Source organism: Alligator mississippiensis, chromosome 7, assembly GCF_030867095.1.
Source record: "Alligator mississippiensis isolate rAllMis1 chromosome 7, rAllMis1, whole genome shotgun sequence".
In the NCBI taxonomy this organism is placed as follows: Eukaryota; Metazoa; Chordata; order Crocodylia; family Alligatoridae; genus Alligator; species Alligator mississippiensis.
In genome coordinates, this window is record NC_081830.1 from 30,097,951 (window position 1) to 30,120,060 (window position 22,110).

The following is a 22,110-nucleotide window of genomic DNA, read 5'->3' on the forward strand; positions in this document are numbered from 1 at the left end:
CTATTGGATAAAAGTATCAAAAAGCCCCACTGAAGCGTGTGATCTATATAGTTGTTGGGCGAAGTGGGTCAAAATAATGGTGGTCTTCCAGTTAAGCTTTGGTTTTGGGGGTTTTTTTTCATGCCTATCAGCAGCTTTATTAACAGAAACTTATGAGGTCGTTTAGTAAGTCTAGAGATAATAGGTTTGCATAATTAAAAAAGAAGCTATATTGATTGCCATCCATGTCAACAGTAGGTTTTACTGTTAACATAAAACAGATTTAAAAAATTTCAGTTTCCTGGTAAGATGTGACTGGCATCTTCATACCTTTCTGGTAGAAGTATGAATTTGAGAAATCCGTCCAATTTTATAATAGGCAGTGCCTACACTTCCTTTTTTTAATATATTAGAACAATGGGTGCAATGGACCTCTGAAAATCAGGCCAATTCTATTAGTACCCAAATATGGATTTTGATGCCTGGGTTGTGTCATCCACTTTGAAAATATCTGAAGCCATTTTTCTGCCTACTTTATTACATCTGTAAAATGGGTCTACTTATACACCTCCCCCCCTTTACATAGTGTCAACAGCAGCAGCAGTCTCCCAATATGAGGCTGACAGTCATATAATATAGCGCTCAACTCTTAAGATACCTGTGCCTTGTAAGCACAAACATTATTAGGCAACTTTTTTTTACTCAGAATGACCAAGACAGAAGAGACAAATGGACTGGAAGTCAGGAGACCTGGATTTTGTTCTTGGCTCTCTACCACTGTTATGCTGTGTGACTTGGGCAAATCACTTCCCCACTCTATGGATACTTCTATTTAGATTGTAAGCACTGTAGGGCAGGAGCTATACAATGAGGCACTGATCTTGGTTGGAGATGCTGCATGCTAACCTAATTTAAATAACACCAGTAGTTAAATGAACTGCTCGGGAGGCAGTGCGGGCAAGTAGCTTTACCACTGACTTGTGAACCAAAAGATTTGGCTTTAACATCAAACGATTGTAACGTACCAAATTCACCTTCCAGTGCTGAGGCAGCATCTAATGTTGAGGCCATCCATCATCCAGTGGTCTACCACATCATACTGCTGCTAGGCCTAAGAACAGAAAACAGTAATGGCTTCATTTTCCAAGCAGTGAGTGGACATTCATTTTGGGGACATGTGATGTTGTTTCAGGAAATCAGAGTTTAGAAAGTGATGAAAATATGATATCCACATCTTGATATGGAAAGCTATTAGTTCATGGTTGGCCCTGATGGCTCAGTTGAGGTTAAGGAGTTTTACCACGAACCTTAGTACACCCATGGTTTTACCAAAGTGTGCAACTTGTACTCTGTATCCTTCAACTGTGTGCTGTGTTACACTCTTTTTACATACTAGTACTGCTATGCAGGTAAAGTGGTAGACTGTCCAGACAGAGCTGTGATTATGCACATTGTTTTTAATACTGCATGGTACTTGGTGTGCGCCAGTCTCTTTGTATGAAAACTTTAACACTAATGGTTTGAATGTACTTCAGCAGAAGGTAGTAATTGCCATCTCAGAACAGAGCAGTGGCTCATTTTGTGCCTGATAGCAGCTCAAACCAAGTGTTTCAGAGCAGAATGGATGCAAGAAACCCCATGGAAGGGAGGCTGCTGTACAAATAAAGGGTTGCATTTGAAATATGTAGGAAGCAGCCTGTGTTGGAAAGAAGAAATGTTGTATCTTGCAACTCTCCATGTCTCATGCCCTGCTGGCTCCCTGCACCTGCACTAGCTGGCCCCTCTTTTCCTAATAAATAGATTAAGAGGTATCAGATAAATTCATGGACATTTTCAAGCCTGTATTGCACACACTAGTTTTTTTAGGATTGTATCCATGCAGATATACTGTTTGCTTTAAAATCACGGAGTTGATACTGCTTATGCACTTTCTCTTGACATGCAGAACATGGTGGTTATTTGTCTTACAGACACACTCCAGCATTGTGTGAAATGATAATAGGGTCATGTTATTGTTCTTAGAGTGAAAGTTTTGTTCTGTGCACACATTTGGTGGTGGTTGCTTTAAACTCTCCCACATGCAGTGCCATGAAACACTTCCTGAAACTAGCAGACAGATGTGGCCAATTACAGTGACATAAGTGAACTCAGATTCTCATTCGAGGCCAGATTCCACTCCAGTTAAGGGCAAAGGGATGACTGCAGTAGGAGATAAATACTAGATTAACCACCCAAAAGTGGCCCTCATTGTTTTTCACTGCAGGCTAGCCTTCGGCAGGCTACCACATTAAGTCAACTACCCACAAACTAACTAACCACAGTACTTGTGGAGGCAGGACTCTACCCACCATGATCCCACAAGCCCCAAGGTGGATGGCTGCCAATTCCGTGTGTGTTGCATATGGTTGGGGAAAACAGCCTAGAGCTACAGGACCCCTTCCCCCTTACCAAACCTGCAAGTCTCATAAGCCACTTATTCCTCAGCCTTTTATCCTCCTTCATCTGTCTGATTTAAAGCCTGGAATCTGGGTAACACAAATGAGTCTTAATGCACAGTTTCCATGAAGCAGTGCATTTTGAAAATTATGTAGCACTAAGCTACTTCTGGCATCCTCTAAGTCTGCAGTTTCCTTTAGCTGCAGATTCTCCTGATTTCTGAGCCACTATTTTTAGGAGACTGCTTTTCCTCACTCCTTTGGTCTCTGGTACAGGCTTTGTTGTAGGTAGAGCTGGGCATGCTCCCTGTGTTTGGGTTCCTTAACACACCTTCCATTGCAAAAAACCCAAAAATCTTGTGACTTTTTTTTGAGAAGCTCAAACATTTCCATTGTTTGCAGCAGTCGTTTGAAGACTGGAAGGAACAATGTTCTAGAGCCTCAGAAGTTCCTTTTCTTTGTTTTTCTTGTGAATTTAAATTCAAATTTTGCAGTGTTTTATTTCCTTTTTCTTGCTGACATTGGTTTTAGTAGCCTGTAAACTACAAACTAATATGAACGTATTGAATTCAGGCCATAATAATGCTACTGCTGCTACCACACAGCTAAATGCACTGGGAACCTCAAGAGTGAACAGTTTCCCTAGGAGAGAGAGAGAGAGAGAAAGAGAACCAGGCTGTCCCCGACTAGGTCCTTAGATAGAAGTATTCCCTGTGCTGAAAGGACAGCATTGTCCTGCTGCCAGTCCATGCAGTTGGCGTTGTAGCTCAAGCTGTACTGCAGTGCTGCAGATTCAGGGTTCAAACCAAGTTGATGCTGCATGATAACAGTCAGAATAAATGCAGTTTGTTTTTACCTTTTTCCTTTAAAAAAACAAGATGGAATTGTAGGCAAAATCTTGTTAAAAAAGCATTGCTAACATTGAAAAATCAGGTACTCAGTGAGGAAAAGCCAGGATAAAGGTGGCCTAGACAATCTTCATTCAACCCTCGTGGGTGCATGCTGCCTTTTATTACATGATCACATGCCTCCTATGGCACTGTTAATGTTTTATGTGGATGCTGTGCTGAAGAGGAGCAGAGCATAAACACAAAGCCAGGATTTTCAGATGTCCTAACTTTCAATCCTTAACACACTAATTAGTCACATAAATGTTATTTAATTTTCAAAGAGATTTCAATGACTACCATGGAGTCCCCAGTTTGAATTTATAATTTTTCTCTTCTGCTCCTCTAGGTCCCACTCAGACCTTTGTTTGAACACCCTCCAGTGTTTTGCTGTTACCTGACATCAGAAGAGCAGGTGGGGGTTGCAAAACTTTCAGGACTACCTGTCGTTTTAGTTAAACCAGTGATTCTCAACCAGGGTGCCACGGCATCCCGGGGTGCCTTGAGATCTTCTTCAGGATACCTCAGGGTGCACAGCATTGTCACATTATAAGCACCACAGGATAAACCTAGAAATTAAAAAGAAAACAAAAACAAAACATAGTTGTGGTCTTTCTGAATTCTTTGCAACAGAAAAACTGCTCCATTATTTATCTGTAGTAAAAAAAAAAAAAAAGTGCAAATTAATAGCTGGCATTTTACGAGGAGTGCCTTGAGTCCATCCAGGGGTGTCTCCATTCAAAAGAGGTTGAGAACCACGGCCTTAGACTTCCACGCTGCAGGCAGATCACTTACAGAGGCCTTTGTCCTTCCACGTGGCTGCAGAGCTCCACTTGCTCTCTGTTGCCAACTTTTTTTTCAGTTTGGAACTCGGATTCTTTAAAGGTGTTTCTCATTTGCACTCCTGACACCATGTAGCAATCGCTAGGTTCAGTAAGCACAGGCATACGTAAATGGGAAAAACAACAAATCTTAATCATGGAGCAGTAAGCAACCTCTGCAGCCCCTGTATTGGCTCTAACTGACCCCTTGGAGAAGCATTTGTCTGGGTCATAGGCAATAGATATGCTTGAACCAGTTGGTGAATTTTGTTTAATACTAGGGTTGTTTGTATGATGTGCTGAACATGTGTTTAATCTTGCCTAGGGCAAGGTTTATGAACTGCATTCCAGATACCTGCCTAGCCCAGAAAATGTGTTTGATGTGGAAAGCTATCACAGAGCAATCTGGAGCTATCAATTTTGACTCGAAGGCTGTCTGGACCTCATGGAAAAATGAATTTTGTGTGAGGGTGAGACTAACCTTGTTGAGGGAGAAGGCATTCTGGTAGAGTACATGGCAAGGAGAGAGGGGACGCTGCTCTGAGTATGGAGACAAAGCCATTAGGCCCGTGGTCCCATGCAAGGTCCCATGTTCCAAGGAAGACCTCAAATAAAAGGTGTGGACCTGGGAAGTGTGGTAGATAGATCCAAAATCAGACCAGTGACTAGATTCTGGCCAGGCCTAGCGGGCATGGACATGTATAGGACTCCAGCAGTCAAATTCTTTTATCATAGATGTGTCTGTACAGGGGGGTATTAAGCCAGGTTTGTAATCATGTAGTCACAGAGCTGGGCATCAGAGTTCAGCTTTCGCTCAGTTACGTAGGGAAGTCTTATGGTAGGTGACTCAGAGGAGACTATGCTGATGATATAGAAGCTGTGCTGAGCTGAGCTTCAGTGGGTGTAAATGTTGATTTTTTTTATCTTATTTTTTTTAAATTAGTTGTAGTAATTTTCTAACAATCATTGGGCCTCCAGTTTTATCTGTTTATCAGGTCATCATTACAAAAGAGCACACAAAAGATATTCTATATAATAAAAATAAAATAGAAAATCGAAATAGAAAGCAAAGGCAAAATGTCATGTCTTGTCCCTTCTTCTCTCATTTCAGGTGCTGGGGCCGCTTGTTGCATCTGAATTGCATACTGTTATTTCTCTAAGCACCGACTTGGACTATCTGCTTCATGCACACTCACAGCACCATGGCCAATCCTCAGGAGCACCTGAGCTGGTCTTCCACTCCAAGCACGATCAACAAACCTTTCAGTGAAGACAAAGACTTTGGTGGGACGCATGGTGAACATGTGCCTGCTGGGAACCATTCTTCACCTGAGATCCTAGATGATGTGCGAGAGAAGGGCTTGCTTCCAGCGGATATAATAGAAAATATGAGCAGTCCTGTCACGGCAGCAGTGTTGACCACTATCAGTGAAGACTCCAGGGACCAATTTGAGAACAGCGTGCTGCAGCTTAGAGAACAGGATGAATCTGAAACCGCTGTTCCTCAGGGCAACAGTAATAATATGGATGGAGAAAGCAACGGTGGGATGGATGACATCAAAGTCCAGTTCAACAGATCAGGCAGTGGGAGTGGTGGGTTTCTTGAGGGACTTTTTGGGTGTTTGAGACCTGTGTGGAACATCATAGGGAAAGCCTACTCCACTGACTACAAACTACAGCAGCAAGGTGAGCCTCAGCAACAAAAATACATGTTGCATTCTTTCTTCCCCGTGCTATTTTTTAAGTAATGTTTGCACCGATGAGGGAACTAAGAGCAACTAAAAGCCTATTCCAAGCTTTCCATGTGACGTTACCTAACACCGTTGCATGCCTAACATAGGAAGCAGGTAGTCACCGTGTAGTGAATGGCCTGCATAGAATCATTTGAGCTAGAGATGGAGAAGACCACTTATATCCCTTGTCCTCTCTTGAATCCTTGGGGCAAAATCTGAGGCTGAGACAATTATTTAAATCACTAAAGGCTAGAGAAACCTTTTGGGAACTCCTTTAAGGTTCAGAGTAGTTTTGAATTACTGGTGCACCATATACCAGGCAATCCAAATGCATGATTTTCCCCTACTGAGTGCGTATGCTAGTGTTATATCCAGTCCAGTGCTAAACACTTGAAGCATCAGGGCTTCCATCACTTCTCCATGAGACTCTTGAACAGCCTTATCATATACCTTGTGCAGCTGGGAACACTTGCCTTTTCAAATCTTATGCCATTCCTTCCTTAAATCTTCCCAACCCCCATAGTATACAATTCTCTGCTTTTTTGGCATTTATATCTGTTGTATTGGTGGGCACTTTTCTGGCCATGTGCTGTTTGTATCCAAACTGTGTTTTTTATGAGGTGTGCTTGCATCCAGTGTCTAATCTTATTAAAAGGAGAAAGCTTACTTTCCCCACAGAGAGCCCAAGCTTTCTAGCTGTTTTGCTGGAATTATCCCAGGTCTTTGAAGTCTCAAATATGGAGTTCCAAGAGATGCAGATTCCTGTCTCTATCTGGTGGTAAAACTGGTCAACCTTATTCTGTACTGGAGTTTGAAGGATATGTAAGAACATCCCCATTCTATCCTAATTATTTTTAATAGATTTTTATACCATGCTAATGATGATGGTGACTGACATCTAATGTGTTCGTTTCTCTCTCATCCTTTCCTGGATTGGGGTAGGGTGGGGTTGCTCAGTGGAGTGTTTTAGTAGGGTTTTTGTTTGGTTTTGGGATCTTGTGGGGATGTTAGGTGTTATTGTTTGTTTAAGTAGACATGCAGCTCTGTATTTGTTAGAGAAGGGAAGTTAAAAGAAATGTACTCTGGCACTCTCAGAGTAAAAGCTGCTAAGAAATTTTTTTAGATCCTGGTGAGTTTGTTCCATGGTTTCACCCCAGCCCTAAGAAGATTGGTCTCAGGCACCAACAAGCTTTGCCCTCATTGCAGAGAGCTCTATTCTGCTAGAGGAGTGAAGCTGTTGATCTTGGTCTTTATTCTTTTAGATTCCCAAGACCATAGGGTACCTTGGAGATAAGGACTGGAGACCAGGAGCTCGATGCAGTGCCCTGTGAGGAACAAGAGTAACAAAAGGATGTAAGACAGGGGCCATCTGGTTCATCATGTGCAGCCTGCAGAAACTGTAAGCGACCCTGTAAGGCAGAGTTGGGTGAAAGTCTGGTTTGATGTGCTTGCATTAGGCTACAGCTTTCTGCTGATCGTTGGCCCTGCTGCAAGCTGGCAGAAGCGGGGAAGTCAAGGGCTTCCCCAGCTGGGGACTTTAAACAAACCCTGCTCTGGGCACTATTAGCTGGGCAGCCTGGCGTAGGAGAGCAAAAGCTCCTGACAGCGGGGAGAAGAGGTTTCCTTCCTCCAGGGACTTTAAACCCTGTGCCGGGACACTCTGGCTGAGCAGCCCAGTGTGGAGGGGGAGTAGAGCCTTCTCTGCATGGAGGACTCTTAACCTTGTGCCAGGCAACTCTGCCTGGCTAGGTCTGGGGCCTGCACTGAGGCTGGTTTGACACCCCAGTGCAGTTCCCCGGCTGAGCTGATCATCACCTGATTGTTGGACACCCAGCTTTCAACTTGCTGGTGCAGGGGGAGTCCAGGATCACGATCCCAGGCTCCCTCTGCACTGCCAAGTATGACGTGACTGGGATCCGATCCCTGATCCCAGAATCACATGTCCTGCCATACATATGTGACCTGGCAGGAGGCATGGTTGTTGGGGTCAGGGTCAGATCCCGTTGCCCCTTTAAATGAATACCTGTCAGTGGCCTTAGAGTCAGTGAAGAATGCCCCAGTAATTCCAGATTGAATTGCTCGCCAGCTGTTTTTCATTCAAGAGCTTGTCTCATCTGAGGTATCTTGATAGTAGTGGCGTGGCCATAAGTAGTGAATGGGAGATGGGTTGTGTGTCATCTGCAGCTAGTATTTGGGCCTTTTGTTATCTCAGCAGCTTTTTTACTGCCTGCTGCTAGACAGAATTGATCTTTTGGGATCTCCCCAAGCCCCTTACCTTCCAGAAGACAGCCTGGGGAAAAGTTAGGCACTAGCAGCTGTCACCAAGAGCTGTTCTCTTCCATCCTTTCCATGAATCTCTGATGTTTGAGGTTTTCATAGATTCATAGATTCATAGATGTTAGGGTCAGAAGGGACCTCAATAGATCATCGAGTCCGACCCCCTGCATATGCAGGAAAGAGTGCTGGGTCTAGATGACCACATCTAGATGCTTATCTAACCTCCTCTTGAAGACCCCCAGGGTAGGGGAGAGCACCACCTCCCTTGGGAGCCCATTCCAGACCTTGGCCACTCGAACTGTGAAGAAGTTCTTCCTAATGTCCAATCTAAATCTGCTCTCTGGTAGCTTGTGGCCATTATTTCTTGTAACCCCTTGGGGCGCCTGGGTGAATAAATACTCACCAATTCCCTTCTGTGCCCCCGTGATGAACTTATAGGCAGCCACAAGGTCGCCTCTCAACCTTCTCTTGCAGAGGCTGAAAAGGTCCAGTTTCTCTAGTCTCTCCTCGTAGGGCTTGGTCTGCAGGCCCTTAACCATACGAGTGGCCCTTCTCTGGACCCTCTCCAGGTTATCCACATCCCTCTTGAATTGCGGCGCCCAGAATTGCACGCAGTACTCCAACTGCTGTCTGACCAGCGCCCGATAGAGGGGAAGTATCACCTCCTTGGACCTATTCGTCATGCATCTGCTGATGCACAATAAAGTGCCATTGGCTTTTCTGATGGCTTCGTCACACTGCTGACTCATGTTCATCTTAGAGTCCACTAGGACTCCAAGATCCCTTTCCACTTCCATGCCACCCAGCAGGTCATTCCCTAGGCTGTAGGTATGCTGGACATTTTTCCTCCCTAGGTGCAGCACTTTGCATTTCTCCTTGTTGAACTGCATTCTGTTGTTTTCTGCCCACCTGTCTAACCTGTCCAGGTCTGCTTGCAGCTGTTCCCTGCCCTCCGGCGTGTCCACTTCTCCCCATAGCTTTGTGTCATCTGCAAACTTGGACAGAGCACATTTCACTCCCTTGTCCAAGTCGCTGATGAAGACATTAAAGAGTATCGGTCCAAGGACCGAGCCCTGCGGGACCCCACTGCCCGCACCCTTCCAGGTCGAAACTGACCCATCCACCACGAACACCCTTCCAGGTTGTAACCGACCCATCCACCACGAGGTGGTGTAGCTTGATTTACAGTGTCTGATTTTGGAAGCTATGGAGCTTGAGTCTTACCGTTTCAGTAGGGCTACCCAAAAGCTTAGGCTGTCTACCATGTTGGCCTATCCACTCTCCTATTTGCTGCATCTTTATGGGCAAGGCATGCTTTGAAATGTGAAAGGAACTGGGAATCTAGTTCAGTGCCTTTTCTGCTCCAGCAGCAGTACAGTAATTTAAGAGCTTTTTGAGTTTGTGGCTGTTTGAACATCAGACTAGGAGTATCAAAATTGCAGGCCACAGTCTGGATCCAGCCTATGGAGTCATATTGTGTGGCCTGCAGGGCTGGTAAAGGGGCCAGGAATTAGGAGGTAGGGCTTGCTGCCTAAATCCAGGGCACAAAGCCTGATGGGGCATGTGTATCAGTGCCAGGGGGTGAGGGGTGACTCCATGAACCCCATCCGCTTACCCTGCTCATGTCTGAATCCAGCCCATGAGGGACCCCATGGTTCAGATCCAGCTTTGGGGGGGAGGGAGGGAGGGGACAGGGAGGCGCCAGGATGAGTTTGCCACCCCTGCACTAGACCCTATGGGAATTAGGGTGACACCAAGTCAGAATGCTGCTTCATGCTGGAATTGCTATTGGCTCGTGCAGCTGCATCCTTTGCATTTCATACAATGCTTGACATGCTTTAGCACTGTAACAGTTTCTCTGGGGGGCAAATGGAGGCTCATCTACCCAGTATGGAGAAAGCATCTCTGTGCTCATGCCCAGGAACCTCCTCCTCTGTGTTTGCATCCAGAAAAGGCAAAGACTTCATCTTCAAACTGGTTGACCCAAATACGTTGGGGTTCAGGGCTTCCTTTACAGCGCCTGTATTAGGGTGCTGTCCCCCTCAGGCTCGCCATGTGTTGCTAGGAAGCACAACTTCTGCCGTCTCTCCCCATCTTCTCCTGTCTTCTCCCCTGCGCCCCATCACAATCCCTCAGGCCATCTGGAAGCAACCTCCTGCGAGTACCATCAGTATGCCACGTCCACAGAGCTCGAGTCTTGACATCTTTCGGAAGCACTGCAAGCCCTTTCTTCTCAGGCAGGCATTTAGCAAGCAGAACTAGGCCAAAATACTGTTTAGTGGGGTTCTGCTTTATTTTATTTATTCTAGTTGTCCTCTTAAGTTGTTCTGTTTCTCTTGCTGTAAGCTGCCAAAGCCTGTATTGGAAAGGGCAGCATATAAATTGCATAAATTACTAAGCAGACACTCAAATGTTCTAGTCTAGGTCGTCCCTCCATATTTATTAAATAACAGCAGCTGCCAGGATTGCTGTTAGCACCTCTGCTGGGCAAGGAAGTTGCATCCTTTTCTCTCTTCAGTGGCCCATGTTGTGATCAGCTGGAGGTTGGATTACTGCACGGTGCTCTACATGGAGCTACAGCCTATTTGGAAATCTAAGTTGACGCACAACATGGCGTACTCTCTTACTATATCCTGCTTCCCGCAAGGAACATGACATGTGCTTTCTGCTTTGCAGTTGCTGTCAGTTGATTTTTCTTGACCAAGTTTAAAATGCCAGTTTTGACCCACAAAGCCCTAAGTAGTTTGGATCCTCAGCGCTGCATCCGTCTGTGCATGAGACTGCCAGCTGCAGTTTAAAGGCTTGAGCTGCTTAAGAAGGAGAGGATTAAAGAAAAATAGGCTGTGAATGCAGGGTATTTCCAGTTAGGTGTCCTCAGCTCTAGGATTTCTTCCTGGGGTGTTGGTTGTAGCTGTGTTGGTCTAAGGACATAGGCGGACAATGTTCTTTGGGTAAACGTGGTATCTTTTATTAGACCAACTAAATAACAATTTTTCCAACTATTTAGTTGGTCTAATAAAAGATATCACATTTACCCAAAGAACTTTGTCTTCTAGAATTTCTTCCTCGCTATTATTATTGTTGTTGTTATTGTTATATATTTTTTGTCTGCCAGAGCTTAGAGCTCAACTGAAACCTTAGTGGATGAGACAAGGCTTGCGTGACATTTTTAGGGTCACTGTAGGCTGGTTGGATCAAGGAGCAGTTTACTTTGGACTTCAAATCCTTTTTCCAAAAGTTCTTTTTAATGTCCTATTTATAAATCATGCACTACCACTGCTGTGCTTTCTCTTTTGCCTGACCCCTGAGAGCACTGCATTTGATAATTCTGTTTTGTTTTTCTGTGAACGATGGGTAATCCTGGTCTTAAGGCCAACATCATCTCACAGCAACAATTTGTTTCTGGAAAGCTAAGCCACTGAACCAATCTAGTTGTCTGCTCCAGTATTACCTTTCTGTAGGGGAGAGATTACTGTCTTTCTGCCCAGATGGTCTTTAATCGCTCACACATGCAAGCTCTCAATATATTTTAGCTTTGCTTCCACAATCCTACAGTTGTATGGAGAAAATTTCTTCCCTGTATGTGCTCACACCCAGAAGTATCAGGAAGTCTGCTACATCCTGGCAGAGAGTGCCACCAACCCTACCTGTGCTCTTGGGTGAAGTTTAAATTAAATACTGCTTGTTAGGTGCCAGGAGAATAGTAACAAGCTCTGGATGTAGGACAGGGGTGGGCAAAATGGTGGATCTGGCCAGCAGTCGGATGCCATTTCCTAGCAGCCCCTGCCTGCATTGCTGGGGCCAGTCTCCATGAAGACCCTAGCCACAGCTGCTCTGATAGCGCAAGAGTGGGGTCGCCATGGAGACCGCCCCTAGCCGTGCTGGCAGGGTGTGTGGCAGGGCAGGGCGGGGGCCTGCTCTGGAGCTGCTGGGATTTTGCAGCGGGGGCAGCTTGGTCTGGGGCCAGGGCAGAGCTGCGATCCGCAGCCTGCATGCTCTGGGCAGGGGTGCACAGGGAGCAGATCGTGGTTCTGCCCCTGCTCCTTGCAGTGGTGACAGCCTGCTTCTCAGCTGGGACAGAGCCACAATCTGCTGCCCATGCACCTCTGCCCAAAGCGTGCCAGGTGCAGATTGTGGCTCCCAAACCAAGCTTCTCCTGCTGCAAGATCCCAGCAGCTCTGGAGCAGCCTCCTGCCCTGCCCTGCTGTGCGCCCTGCCAGCACAGCTGGGGTTGGTTTCCATGGCAACCCCAGCCTTGTGCTGCCACCCTGCAGCTGTAGCTGGGGTCTCCATGGAGAGCGGACCCAGCCATGGAGGCAGGGGCTGCTGGGAAATGGAGTCCGCTATCGGCCAGATCCTTTGCCTGGCCCTGATGTAGGGGCTGAAGCTGCGCTCATCCTGTGATGTCACAGTGCTGTATCTTGGAACAAGGCTTTGCCTTTCACTCTTGTGTGCAGGCATACATCCTAGGTGCTGGCATCACCATCCCAAAATATTGCCTTTGGATTTCACAGCATGCTACAGTGACCTGTCTGCATGTGGTGGTTCTTGTCAGTCTTCTGTGCAGGGGTAGATCCAGCAATCACAGTGCACTTTGGCCGTGCACTGCCTGTGCAGGGAGGTGAATGTGGGCTAATGCTGGACCTGCCAATGCTTCTTGGTGGATATGGGGTTGTTTGAGAATGGGGAATGAGATCCCTGCAGGTATTGCTGGGTACTGAGATGCTGGAGTGCTCAAATCACCCTCGCCTGTACCTGCCAGAAGTGCTTTGGAGGACACAGTTTACATCAGAGCCTTTATCTCACATTCTTTGCTCTGGGATATTTGGGGCCAACATCAGGAAGATTCAGTGCAGTCAAAAGTGAAGCTTGAAGCATCTTCTACATGCTGAGCCTGGAGCTGTCTGGTAGCACTGCATGATGGCAGCACTGAGGGGCGTTGAGAACCCCTTGGTTTCAGAGGAAGTCTCACTGCATCAGTGAAACTCATATGACTGTGTTTTTCCATGTTGCTCTGTGGTAAGCATGAAGGTTAATGGTTAGACTGAAGCTTACTCAATCAGACTATTCCTGGTAGTTCTTAGATCTTGTAGGCCAAAATCATACCAGATGCAAACCATCTTTAGAAGTCTTATCCCACCTCTGAGCCCTGCAGAGTGACTTTCCTTCCTTATTATTGCGTTCTTTATTTTATTGCTGTAGCATCACTCAATCTGGATCACACTCTGTGTTGATCCAAGATTTGTTTGCTGCTTTGTTCCTTCAGTAGTTTTTCCTGAACACCAAAGGAGTCACTTTAATCTCAACACAGTGGATTCTATCATGGCCACTAGCTAAGGCTATTTTGTGCAAGTGTTTAGTACATGCAGGTAGCAGATGCCATGGTTGGAAATGTCATTGTCCAGCTGGTCTCCTGTTTTTAGCTGGGCATAGTTTTCTGGGAAAACCCCTCTGGGCCAAGTCTCTAGGTATCGAAGTTGGGGCAGGACAGGACCCTTTTTACCATACAGAGCACAGGTGGCCATCCTTTTTGACAGGTGTGCCACAAGTTAAGCCCAAGCATCTTCTCAGGTGCCACTCATGGCCACCCTTGAGAGGTGCAGCTGATACAGTTTGTGCCCTGGGCTGCTGGAATGGAGGCAGGGGGACGGGCTCAAGCTTCCAGCTGCATGGAGCAGAGCAAGGGTAGGATGCTGCTGCAAAAGAAGCATCACCACCAGGAGCCTGGTTATTCCTTCCCAGGCCCTGCAGTTTTACATGGTAGCCAAGGACCCCAAACACTGAATTTGACAGCTGCAGGGCCAGGAAAGGTGCAGCAACCCAAGCCTTTGGCCTCCATGTACCTTCAGAGCGAAAGCAGGATGTTCTCATTGTGACTGGGTCTGTCTCATCAAGTAAGTATTGAATGACTCTCAACTGTTACCTATACATCCTGTTTATTTAAGTTTTTCTACCATCGCAGAAGGAACAAAAGAAGATGTAAAAGGAAGTTTTGAAAAACAGCACAGGTTATTAAATGATCATAGCTTAGTTACCTACTGTATTGGTTACAAAATCAGGTCCTTCAGTACAAGGAAATAAAAAAGGCAAGGACAGAATAACTCTTCTGTTCTTTATATAGCAAACACTTTCTTCTCAAGTGTGAAGAAATGCGTAATGTATTATGGCATAATAGCCTTAGAATTGAATGAAAGTAAACACTATACTTTCATCAGTAAACTTAAAATGTCCACACAATCCATAATTCCTTTTCAGGATAAATTTACACACAAATGAATGGTGTGTATTGATCACTTTCAAATATATGAATAATGTTTCTGTAAATTAATAATGCTCCTTATAGTTTCTTTGCTCAATGACATATTCAACTTTATTCTCACGATTGGCCACTGCTAGTATTTTGACAAAAAGTTTCACCGTTGGTTGAGTGGTATATTAACTGATATTTCCCATGTAATGATACGCCCATAGAAAAATTACTTTCTGAAATCAGGCTGATAAGATTAGCACATAACAAAGCACAGTTTGTGGGTTAGGGTCTTTGGACTCCTATATCACGGTGAAATACACATTTCTTTATGTTTGGGAAGGAGAAGATGCGGGTGTTTTATTATGCAGGGAGTGTTACACTGATGGTACAGTGGAACCCAGATAATTCACATGGTTAGATTCTCTTCCCCGGTGGAGACAAAGATTTAGCAGACAACTGCACGAGACAGCTGAGGTGCCTCCACGGGGTAGGAAAATGGCACCCTTTGGCAGTCTTTGAAGCAGAAGCAGCATTTCAACAGCTGTGTGCCTCCTCTTGGACAAAGCGGCCTGATGCAACCTAAGCAGGTCATGAGCCATCTAAATATGAACAATCCAAGTACTTCAGAATACTTTATTGGTGATATCAAACAATGCATTGGATTAGCGTGGTTGTGTCACTTACCAGCTTCAGCTGTGATCAGAACATTTGTTTGGCTGGTGATTTTATAAGCTGCCTATTGCTGGCCCCATATTTATTATTTTCCTTTCAGTCCCCTTCTTTATCCCCATTTTTTTGGAGCAAAACTCTTCTGTATGTTTCCCATTGTTGAGATTAAGCATGTTTCTTTCTATGTGGGTTTGAATTGGATATAATTGTATGACTACTAATGTTGTAGAGACACTTGCCGAATTATGTGGTAGAGGGGACCTTATATCAGGCAGCATCAGCCCACAAGGATGTTCAGCACCTTGTCAGAAAGGTGCTGGACTCATGAGAGAGAACAAGGGAGCAGGCAGTTGCTGGCTCTGATGTGACCTTGCAGCAGAGTCCTTCATGACCTGGGAGACCTCTTTAGCTATGTCCCATTCCTGTGCATTGCCAGATACGTGGGAAGTCCCGTTTGAGGAGATCTCGGAGTTGCAGTGGTTGGGCAGCGGAGCACAGGGAGCTGTCTTTTTGGGCAAATTCCGGGCAGAGGAGGTGGCTATCAAGAAGGTGAGAGACCAGAATGAGACTGACATCAAGCACTTGCGGAAGCTGAAGCACCCTAACATCATCGCCTTCAAGTAAGTCCTGACTTCCGTGACCTAGGTGTTTTTTAGACACAGAATAACCCCTCTCTGTGTCAAGAGCAGGCCAGGTTTTGAGTTCCCAAGTTCAGGAATCTGCCTGATCCTATCTTCTACAATAGTTCTAACTGAGAATTTATTCTTCTCTTAACATTGCGGAGAGCCCCCACTAGATACAAGCCATGTGCTTTCTAACCACATTGCTAGTGCATGCAAGCAATGCACTAGCAAAGCTTTACTGACTCAGAAGCATCCAGTCTTTACTGACTTGGAAGGATCTAGTCTTCCAATTGGGATAAAAAAGAATTAAAAAAGAATTACCTTAAGCCCTTATTTGGGTTTTAAAGTTTCCAGGGGCACCTCAGGAATCTTCCTGGTCTGTAGCTTTTCTGTCTTAAGACAGGTTCTGGGTCTCATCCTGGCTAAGACAGGTCTGGAAAATTTGCTGGCTCCAGGATGGTTTATCCTCAGCAGTTCAAGGACCTTCTGAAATGGTCTGCATTGGGGACTGTCTTAGAAAGGACAACTGTTTTTTCAAGTTCACCATCACTTAGAACCTGTTTCATCAAAGTACTTGAGCCCATGCCTGAATCTAAACAACTGTGCCTTTGTTGCACAGGTATGATTTAATGGGAAATGCTCCAAAGGGGGCCTCTTCTTTTCTCCATCACTGCTGCTACCCAGAAGTGCAGGTTTTCTGTGTGAAGTTATCATGAGAGCTAGGAGGGGCCTGGCTAATGCAGCGTTGGAGCAGGTGGTGTGCTGAGTTGGTTTGGGCATGTAGCCAATCCACCTGTGTGGCTGATGCTGTCTAAAGCACATGTTGGGAGTAGGAAATCCTGCTTTAGGGGCAGAGGTGAGGCAGTCTGCACATTGCTCCCATCCAAGGTTATCATGTTGCTGTTGGGAGGATCTAAATCCATTTTATTGTAAAACGTAAAGGCAAGAGGATCAGTGATGTCAGCCTGTGCCAAACCCCTTTCTCTTTAAAGGGCTGAACAGAATTGGCACAAGCTTGCTCCTCAGAGCAGAGACAGCCCTAAGCTGTGCATAACTGGCTTTGCCATTCTGTGACGCAGGTCAGTAATTTCCTAGTGAACATTACTATGATCTGGAGTGCTGTCCAGAACATGCACTTAATCCGTGTCCTAAGGTCTCAAGGGTCTGCTGCAACGCAAGTACTGCCACGATGGCAGCAGCCAGATATAACTGCCCCGTTTGCAGTCCTGCTGCAGTAGGGCTCTGACCAGCCTAAAGCAGTCAGAGCTGGCTTGGCTGTAGCTTTTCCCAATCTGTCACCCTCCACGTCCCAGAACAGGACAGTTCCACCCATGTGCCTCCTTTTCCAGAAGGAGCATACCATGGGGAAGACCAGGAAGGGCTACAGCTGAGCTAGCTCTTGCCTTCTTTGGGATGATCAGAGCCCCAGTGCAGAAGGAACGTGTACCACCACCATTCCCTGGGCTGGCAGTGCAGCAGGAGCAGGGCAGTTTTATCTGGAGGCAGCTGCACCTGGTTGAGAATCATTGAGGTAACCTGAGGCAGCACCAGCAGTGGTTCTCAACCAGGGAAAATTCAGAAAAATAATGGAGGGGTTCCCTGAGTTGGAAAGTTTGAGAGCCACTGCCCGAGGGAAACCATGCACTACAGTCAAAGATCTGAATAATATAAAATTATTATAAGTTTTCATTCACTCCCTCAATAATCTAAGTGGTGCTTGAGGATCTTCCCAAGCTAATGGAACTTTATTTGAGAAAGATCTTTACATAGTGTTAATGTTAAACCATGAGATGGGCAGAAATGATTCCTTCATGGCTTAGTCATTGTCTCCCAGTATCTACATAGGGGAAGAGGCTTTCTGTCTTTAACCTAGCACAGAAGTTCCCAAACTTTTTCCTATTGTTTTCCCCTCTTCCAAATTTACCAGCTGCCTGCGTACCCCTACTAGCATATGTTTTATGTTTTAACCCCTTAAATGCCAATTGCTATTATAATGCAAATTAAATTGGCCATTACACAATTTTTCCCACATTCTCCCCCCCACCCCAAGATGTCTTGCATACCCCCAGGGGTATGCATACAACAGTTTGGGACCCCCTGATCTAGCAGAAGAACATGAGTAAGTTTCAAGGGTTGAAAGATGAAGTGGAGTTAAGAGTAGAGATGAAGGTGCAAATTGTTATTCTGAGGGTAATTAACCACAGGAACCACTTAGCCTAGGACTGTGATGGATCCTCCAGGGCTTGAAGACTTTGCATCTAAAGCAAATCTCTAACAGATGTGGTGCATCTCAAACAAAAGCTGTGAGACTGAGGTGGAGCTCATTTTGGGAGAGGGTCTCTGGCCTCAGAGGAGCTCAGTGCTCCATTTAGGCTTCAGTGTCTCACTTGAAAAGCTGCTGAGTGTTGCTGGCTTCTGTGACAGTAAGCAAGCTGTGAGCCCTTGACATCTCTGACAACCAGGTCACAATGGTGAATTTTTTAGTTCTGCAACTTCCTTTGATCCTCAGCATCGGGCTTTCTTTTCATTAACTTGTACAATGTATGTGTGTGTTTCCTCTGCTAGGGGAGTTTGCACTCAAGCCCCGTGTTACTGCATCATCATGGAGTACTGCGCACATGGGCAGCTATACGAGGTGCTGCGAGCGGGTCGGAAAGTCACGCCTCGGCTGCTGGTGGACTGGTCCATGGGGATTGCCAGTGGAATGAATTATTTACACCTTCATAAAATCATCCACCGAGACCTCAAGTCACCAAAGTGAGTCCTTGGGTGCTTAGAGTTTAAAACTCAAACATGCTCTCAGGAAGAGACTTGAGAGGGAATTCTCCTGGCAGTGGATGCTGAGTTAGATTAAAGGCCCTTAAAGTTTCTCATGGTGTGGCTCAGAACTTGACAGACTTGTCTTGTATCTCCTCTCTGTTCTGGTCCATCACTGCACAGATCCTGCTCAGTCCAAGTCATGTTAGCCTGACATCCCTGTGGCATCTATACCAGTTGCTTATGTGAACAGTAAAGGAAATTTTTCTGTAACAAGATGGTATTTTTACCCAGTTTGACAGAAAGCTCTTCATTGTATCTCTCCTTATTTTTCTCTGTCACCCTCCTGCTTTCTTAACTGTGTATCCTTTTCCTTCCCTGAACCTACACTCCTGCTGATACTGCCCAGCTATCTCATTTTCTTCTTCCCTGGATGCTTCTCTTTCTGCCTGTCCACCGTCAAGCTGGGGGAGAGTAGTGCTATTATTATATCTGTTAGTATTTTGATTGTAAATCTTTTAGAGGGTGTTTCTTAAGTAGTTGGGGCAGCAATCCAAGAGTCCTGGCATGAGAATGCCTTTAGACACATGACTGCTTTTGTTATAGAAAACTTGAATATAAAAACATTCCTATAAATAGGTCTCAGTTTTCCTTTGTTAGTCCTCTAATTATACTCTGTACAGTAAACATATGTGGGTGCTTATTACATCCTCTGTTGCTGTAGCCATTTCTGTTAAAAGCACAGGTTTACAGGAAGAACAGTTTGGAATTTCCTCCAAATATAGCCAACCTTGAGGTACCCGCCTGTGACTCCATTGCAGTATATTTACAGCAGAATTGATTTTGGCCCCTGGAAGTCAGAATCAAGAGTTCAGAAAAAAGTACCATAAAGAGAATGAGTCAGAGCTCATCAGTGGAACAGCAGCATTATTCACCCTGTACTCTGGCCCATGGCAAAGCAGCCTTATCAGCTCTTCTCCCTGATTTAAAACAGGACATTTGCTAAGAATGGCTGTAGCACTCTACCCTGCAGGGACTTTGATTAAAATGGAAGCTTAAATTAGGAAATGTTAGAGATGCGTTCTCAAAGGAAGCAGTTCTGTGCCGTGCAACTGTGTGGTTTGTGAGGAGCTGGGTTCTGGTACCGTAGAAAGAAGGGGCACCTATATCTGTGCAGCGAGGATGCTCTGACGCGCTGTAATTACAGCGCATTGGAGCTGCTGGAGTGTGGTAATTACCACGTTCCAGCAAACGCTAGCATCTCCTGTATCAGCATCCCTGCGGTGAAAAATGATGGCAGGGGTACTTTTAACTAAAGTTTGTTTGATGAGCTTTAGTTAAAGCGCCCTGTCATCATTTTTCAGCACGGGGACACTGATACATGAGACTCTCCAGGCACTTTAATTAGAGTGCCTCTGAGAGCCGTGTATAAATGACCAAAGAAACTAGGATTGGTAGTTTGGGAGACAGATCTATCCCTAGTGAAGATATCAGGTCAGATTGATAAACAGGTTTATTCCAATGTTGCTCCTTCCCATGTTGCCACAAAGACTGGATCTGTAGCAATTGTTAAGAAAAAGTTGTTCTAAGCAGAGGAGAATAGGCAAGAACTGGCCAGTTGCCTCTATTTGCTAATCAGATTTTTAAAATCTTTATGCTTTAGGTTCAGTGACTGAGGGCCAGGTCAGGCACTAACTTCATGGGTGCCTCAGTTTGCACATCTGTTAAATATATATATAGCTTGTATCTGGCAATGGTGTTAGGTGGCTTAAGCAATATATGTAGAGAGATTTGAGCTCCTCTACTGAAAGCTGCTGTAGAAAGGCAAAGCATTTTTCTCTTTGCTGACTCTGTGTGGTTTTCTCTCTCTCTAGCGTATTAGTCACTCACACAGATGCAGTAAAAATTTCAGATTTTGGCACATCTAAGGAACTCTGTGATAAAAGTACAAAAATGTCCTTTGCGGGAACCGTGGCTTGGATGGCCCCAGAGGTGATACGCAATGAGCCTGTCTCTGAAAAAGTGGATATCTGGTGAGTTGCACTGTTACTTTAATTGCTTATCTTCACCTTTCTTTCAGCCAGTGCAGTCTTCCTCATGTTCCCATATCCAAAGTTCTTCCTCACTGTTAGGCTGTCTCATTGCTCTGTACAGAACTGTTTCTTTCTCCTGAGACCTGCTCAGCAGTAGAAGCACTGGCAGTGAAGAGTGGAGTTAGGAAAGCAGCACAAATTAAACATATTTATTCATGTGGTTAACATCCTCAACATCAAGGAAGGACTCCAAACCCCAGCTAGAGCCTGTGTCTTTATGATCTTGTATGGCTTCCAGTGACTTGGGCAGAAACCCATGGGTTTCCTATCCTGTGCATGATGGCCTCTCCCATCCTACTCAGTGTCCCTCTGGAGGAATAGAGCAAGACATTCTGGAAGAGTGTTTGCTCTATCTGGGGCTGTTCTAGACAATGGGTACTCAACCCCCAGCCCATGGGCCAGATCCACCCCACAGAGCTATGCCATCCAGCCTGCCAGACTCCTCATGGGTCTGAAAACTTGGTGGTGGAGTAGCAGTGGCAGTGTTAATTGATGCTCCCCTGCTCCCAGTTTTCTGAACCTGCAGCTGGATAATGTGGCCCTGCCCACTTGACACACAGGACAGCATAAAGTGTGATCTGAGTGGCACAAGGTGGTTATGGGCAGTGTGGGACCTAATCTGGGCATTGTGAGGCTGGATCCAGGTGGCAACCCCATGGATCTGGCCCATGGACTGCTCCTGTGCCATTCATCTGGCCCAGGGAGCCAAAAGTTTGAGCATCACTACTCTAGATAGTAGTTTCTGTTTCTTCTTTCCACTGATAAGAGGGCAAAGAAACAGGGCTGCTTGCTCCATTAATAGCAGGGGGCTGGTACCCAAGCCCTTTCCTCAATAGGACTTTTTATTGCAGTGTTTGAGAAGGATTACCATTATCACCAGTCTCTTTGTATTACTTGCCTTCAGTGGCTCCTGACTTGCCCCTGAAGTCTAGCTGCTTCCTTCTTGCTGCACAGTGGACTTGAGACATTCCAGTGAGTAATGCCTGCCCACTGCTCCCTTTGTCAGGGTCTCCTGTGTGCCAGTTGTGCAAGTTGGGCATCTACTGTGCTGGCAGCAGGGTGGGGACCGCTTTCAGGACCTCAGAGTGGTCTGCTTCCCACGCAGAAACGGCATCATGTCACAATGCCTGCAAGCGAGTTTGGGCCAGGGAAGTAAAACACTCTTATGGGAACTCATAATGGTGTCTTTTGTCCTGGGGCTCCAGGAAGGGCGTTGGCACCAGGCAACATTTCTCTGCATTGACACCACCCTCACTTCCACTTTCCAGCTCTTGCTTAAGGAGACAGTAACTCCTGGACCTGGTTTCTGCAGGGATGTCCTGTTACCTGGATTATAGATGAACGAGTAGGCTGCCTAATCATAAAAGGCAAGAGATAGGTTTTCAGTCTTTTTTTTGCTTGAAACAGAAGCAAAGACTTGGAGATCAGTGTTTATCTGGCTTCCTGTAACAGCACAACAGAAATCCTTACCTACTCCAGCTGGGGAAAGAGGGTGGTGTCTTGAATTTGCTGAGGTCTCAAAGTTCCCCTCCAGTCTATGCCTTGTATTTATAGATGGCTTGTTCTGATATTATAATAAACATGAT

General features: G+C 45.5%; 1 protein-coding gene across 10 annotated transcripts in view; it reads left to right on the forward strand.

Annotated features, from left to right (window-relative positions):
* The window catches only part of MAP3K13 (mitogen-activated protein kinase kinase kinase 13), a 115,399-nt gene that overhangs the window by 71,467 nt on the left and 21,822 nt on the right, over positions 1-22,110 (forward strand). For 7 of the 10 annotated variants that reach the window (XM_019489861.2, XM_014604574.3, XM_019489858.2 and 4 more), the window contains 5 exons: positions 3,651-3,716; positions 5,234-5,808; positions 15,488-15,671; positions 18,240-18,431; positions 20,306-20,464. In XM_019489861.2, coding sequence (XP_019345406.1) covers positions 5,307-5,808; positions 15,488-15,671; positions 18,240-18,431; positions 20,306-20,464 — 1,037 coding nt within the window. In that variant the 5' untranslated portion in view covers positions 3,651-3,716; positions 5,234-5,306. Of the gene's footprint in view, positions 1-3,650; positions 3,717-4,447; positions 4,593-5,233; positions 5,809-15,487; positions 15,672-18,239; positions 18,432-20,305; positions 20,465-22,110 lie in introns of all 10 variants that reach the window. The other 3 variants (XM_019489862.2, XM_019489868.2, XM_019489859.2) reach the window with 2 other exon arrangements.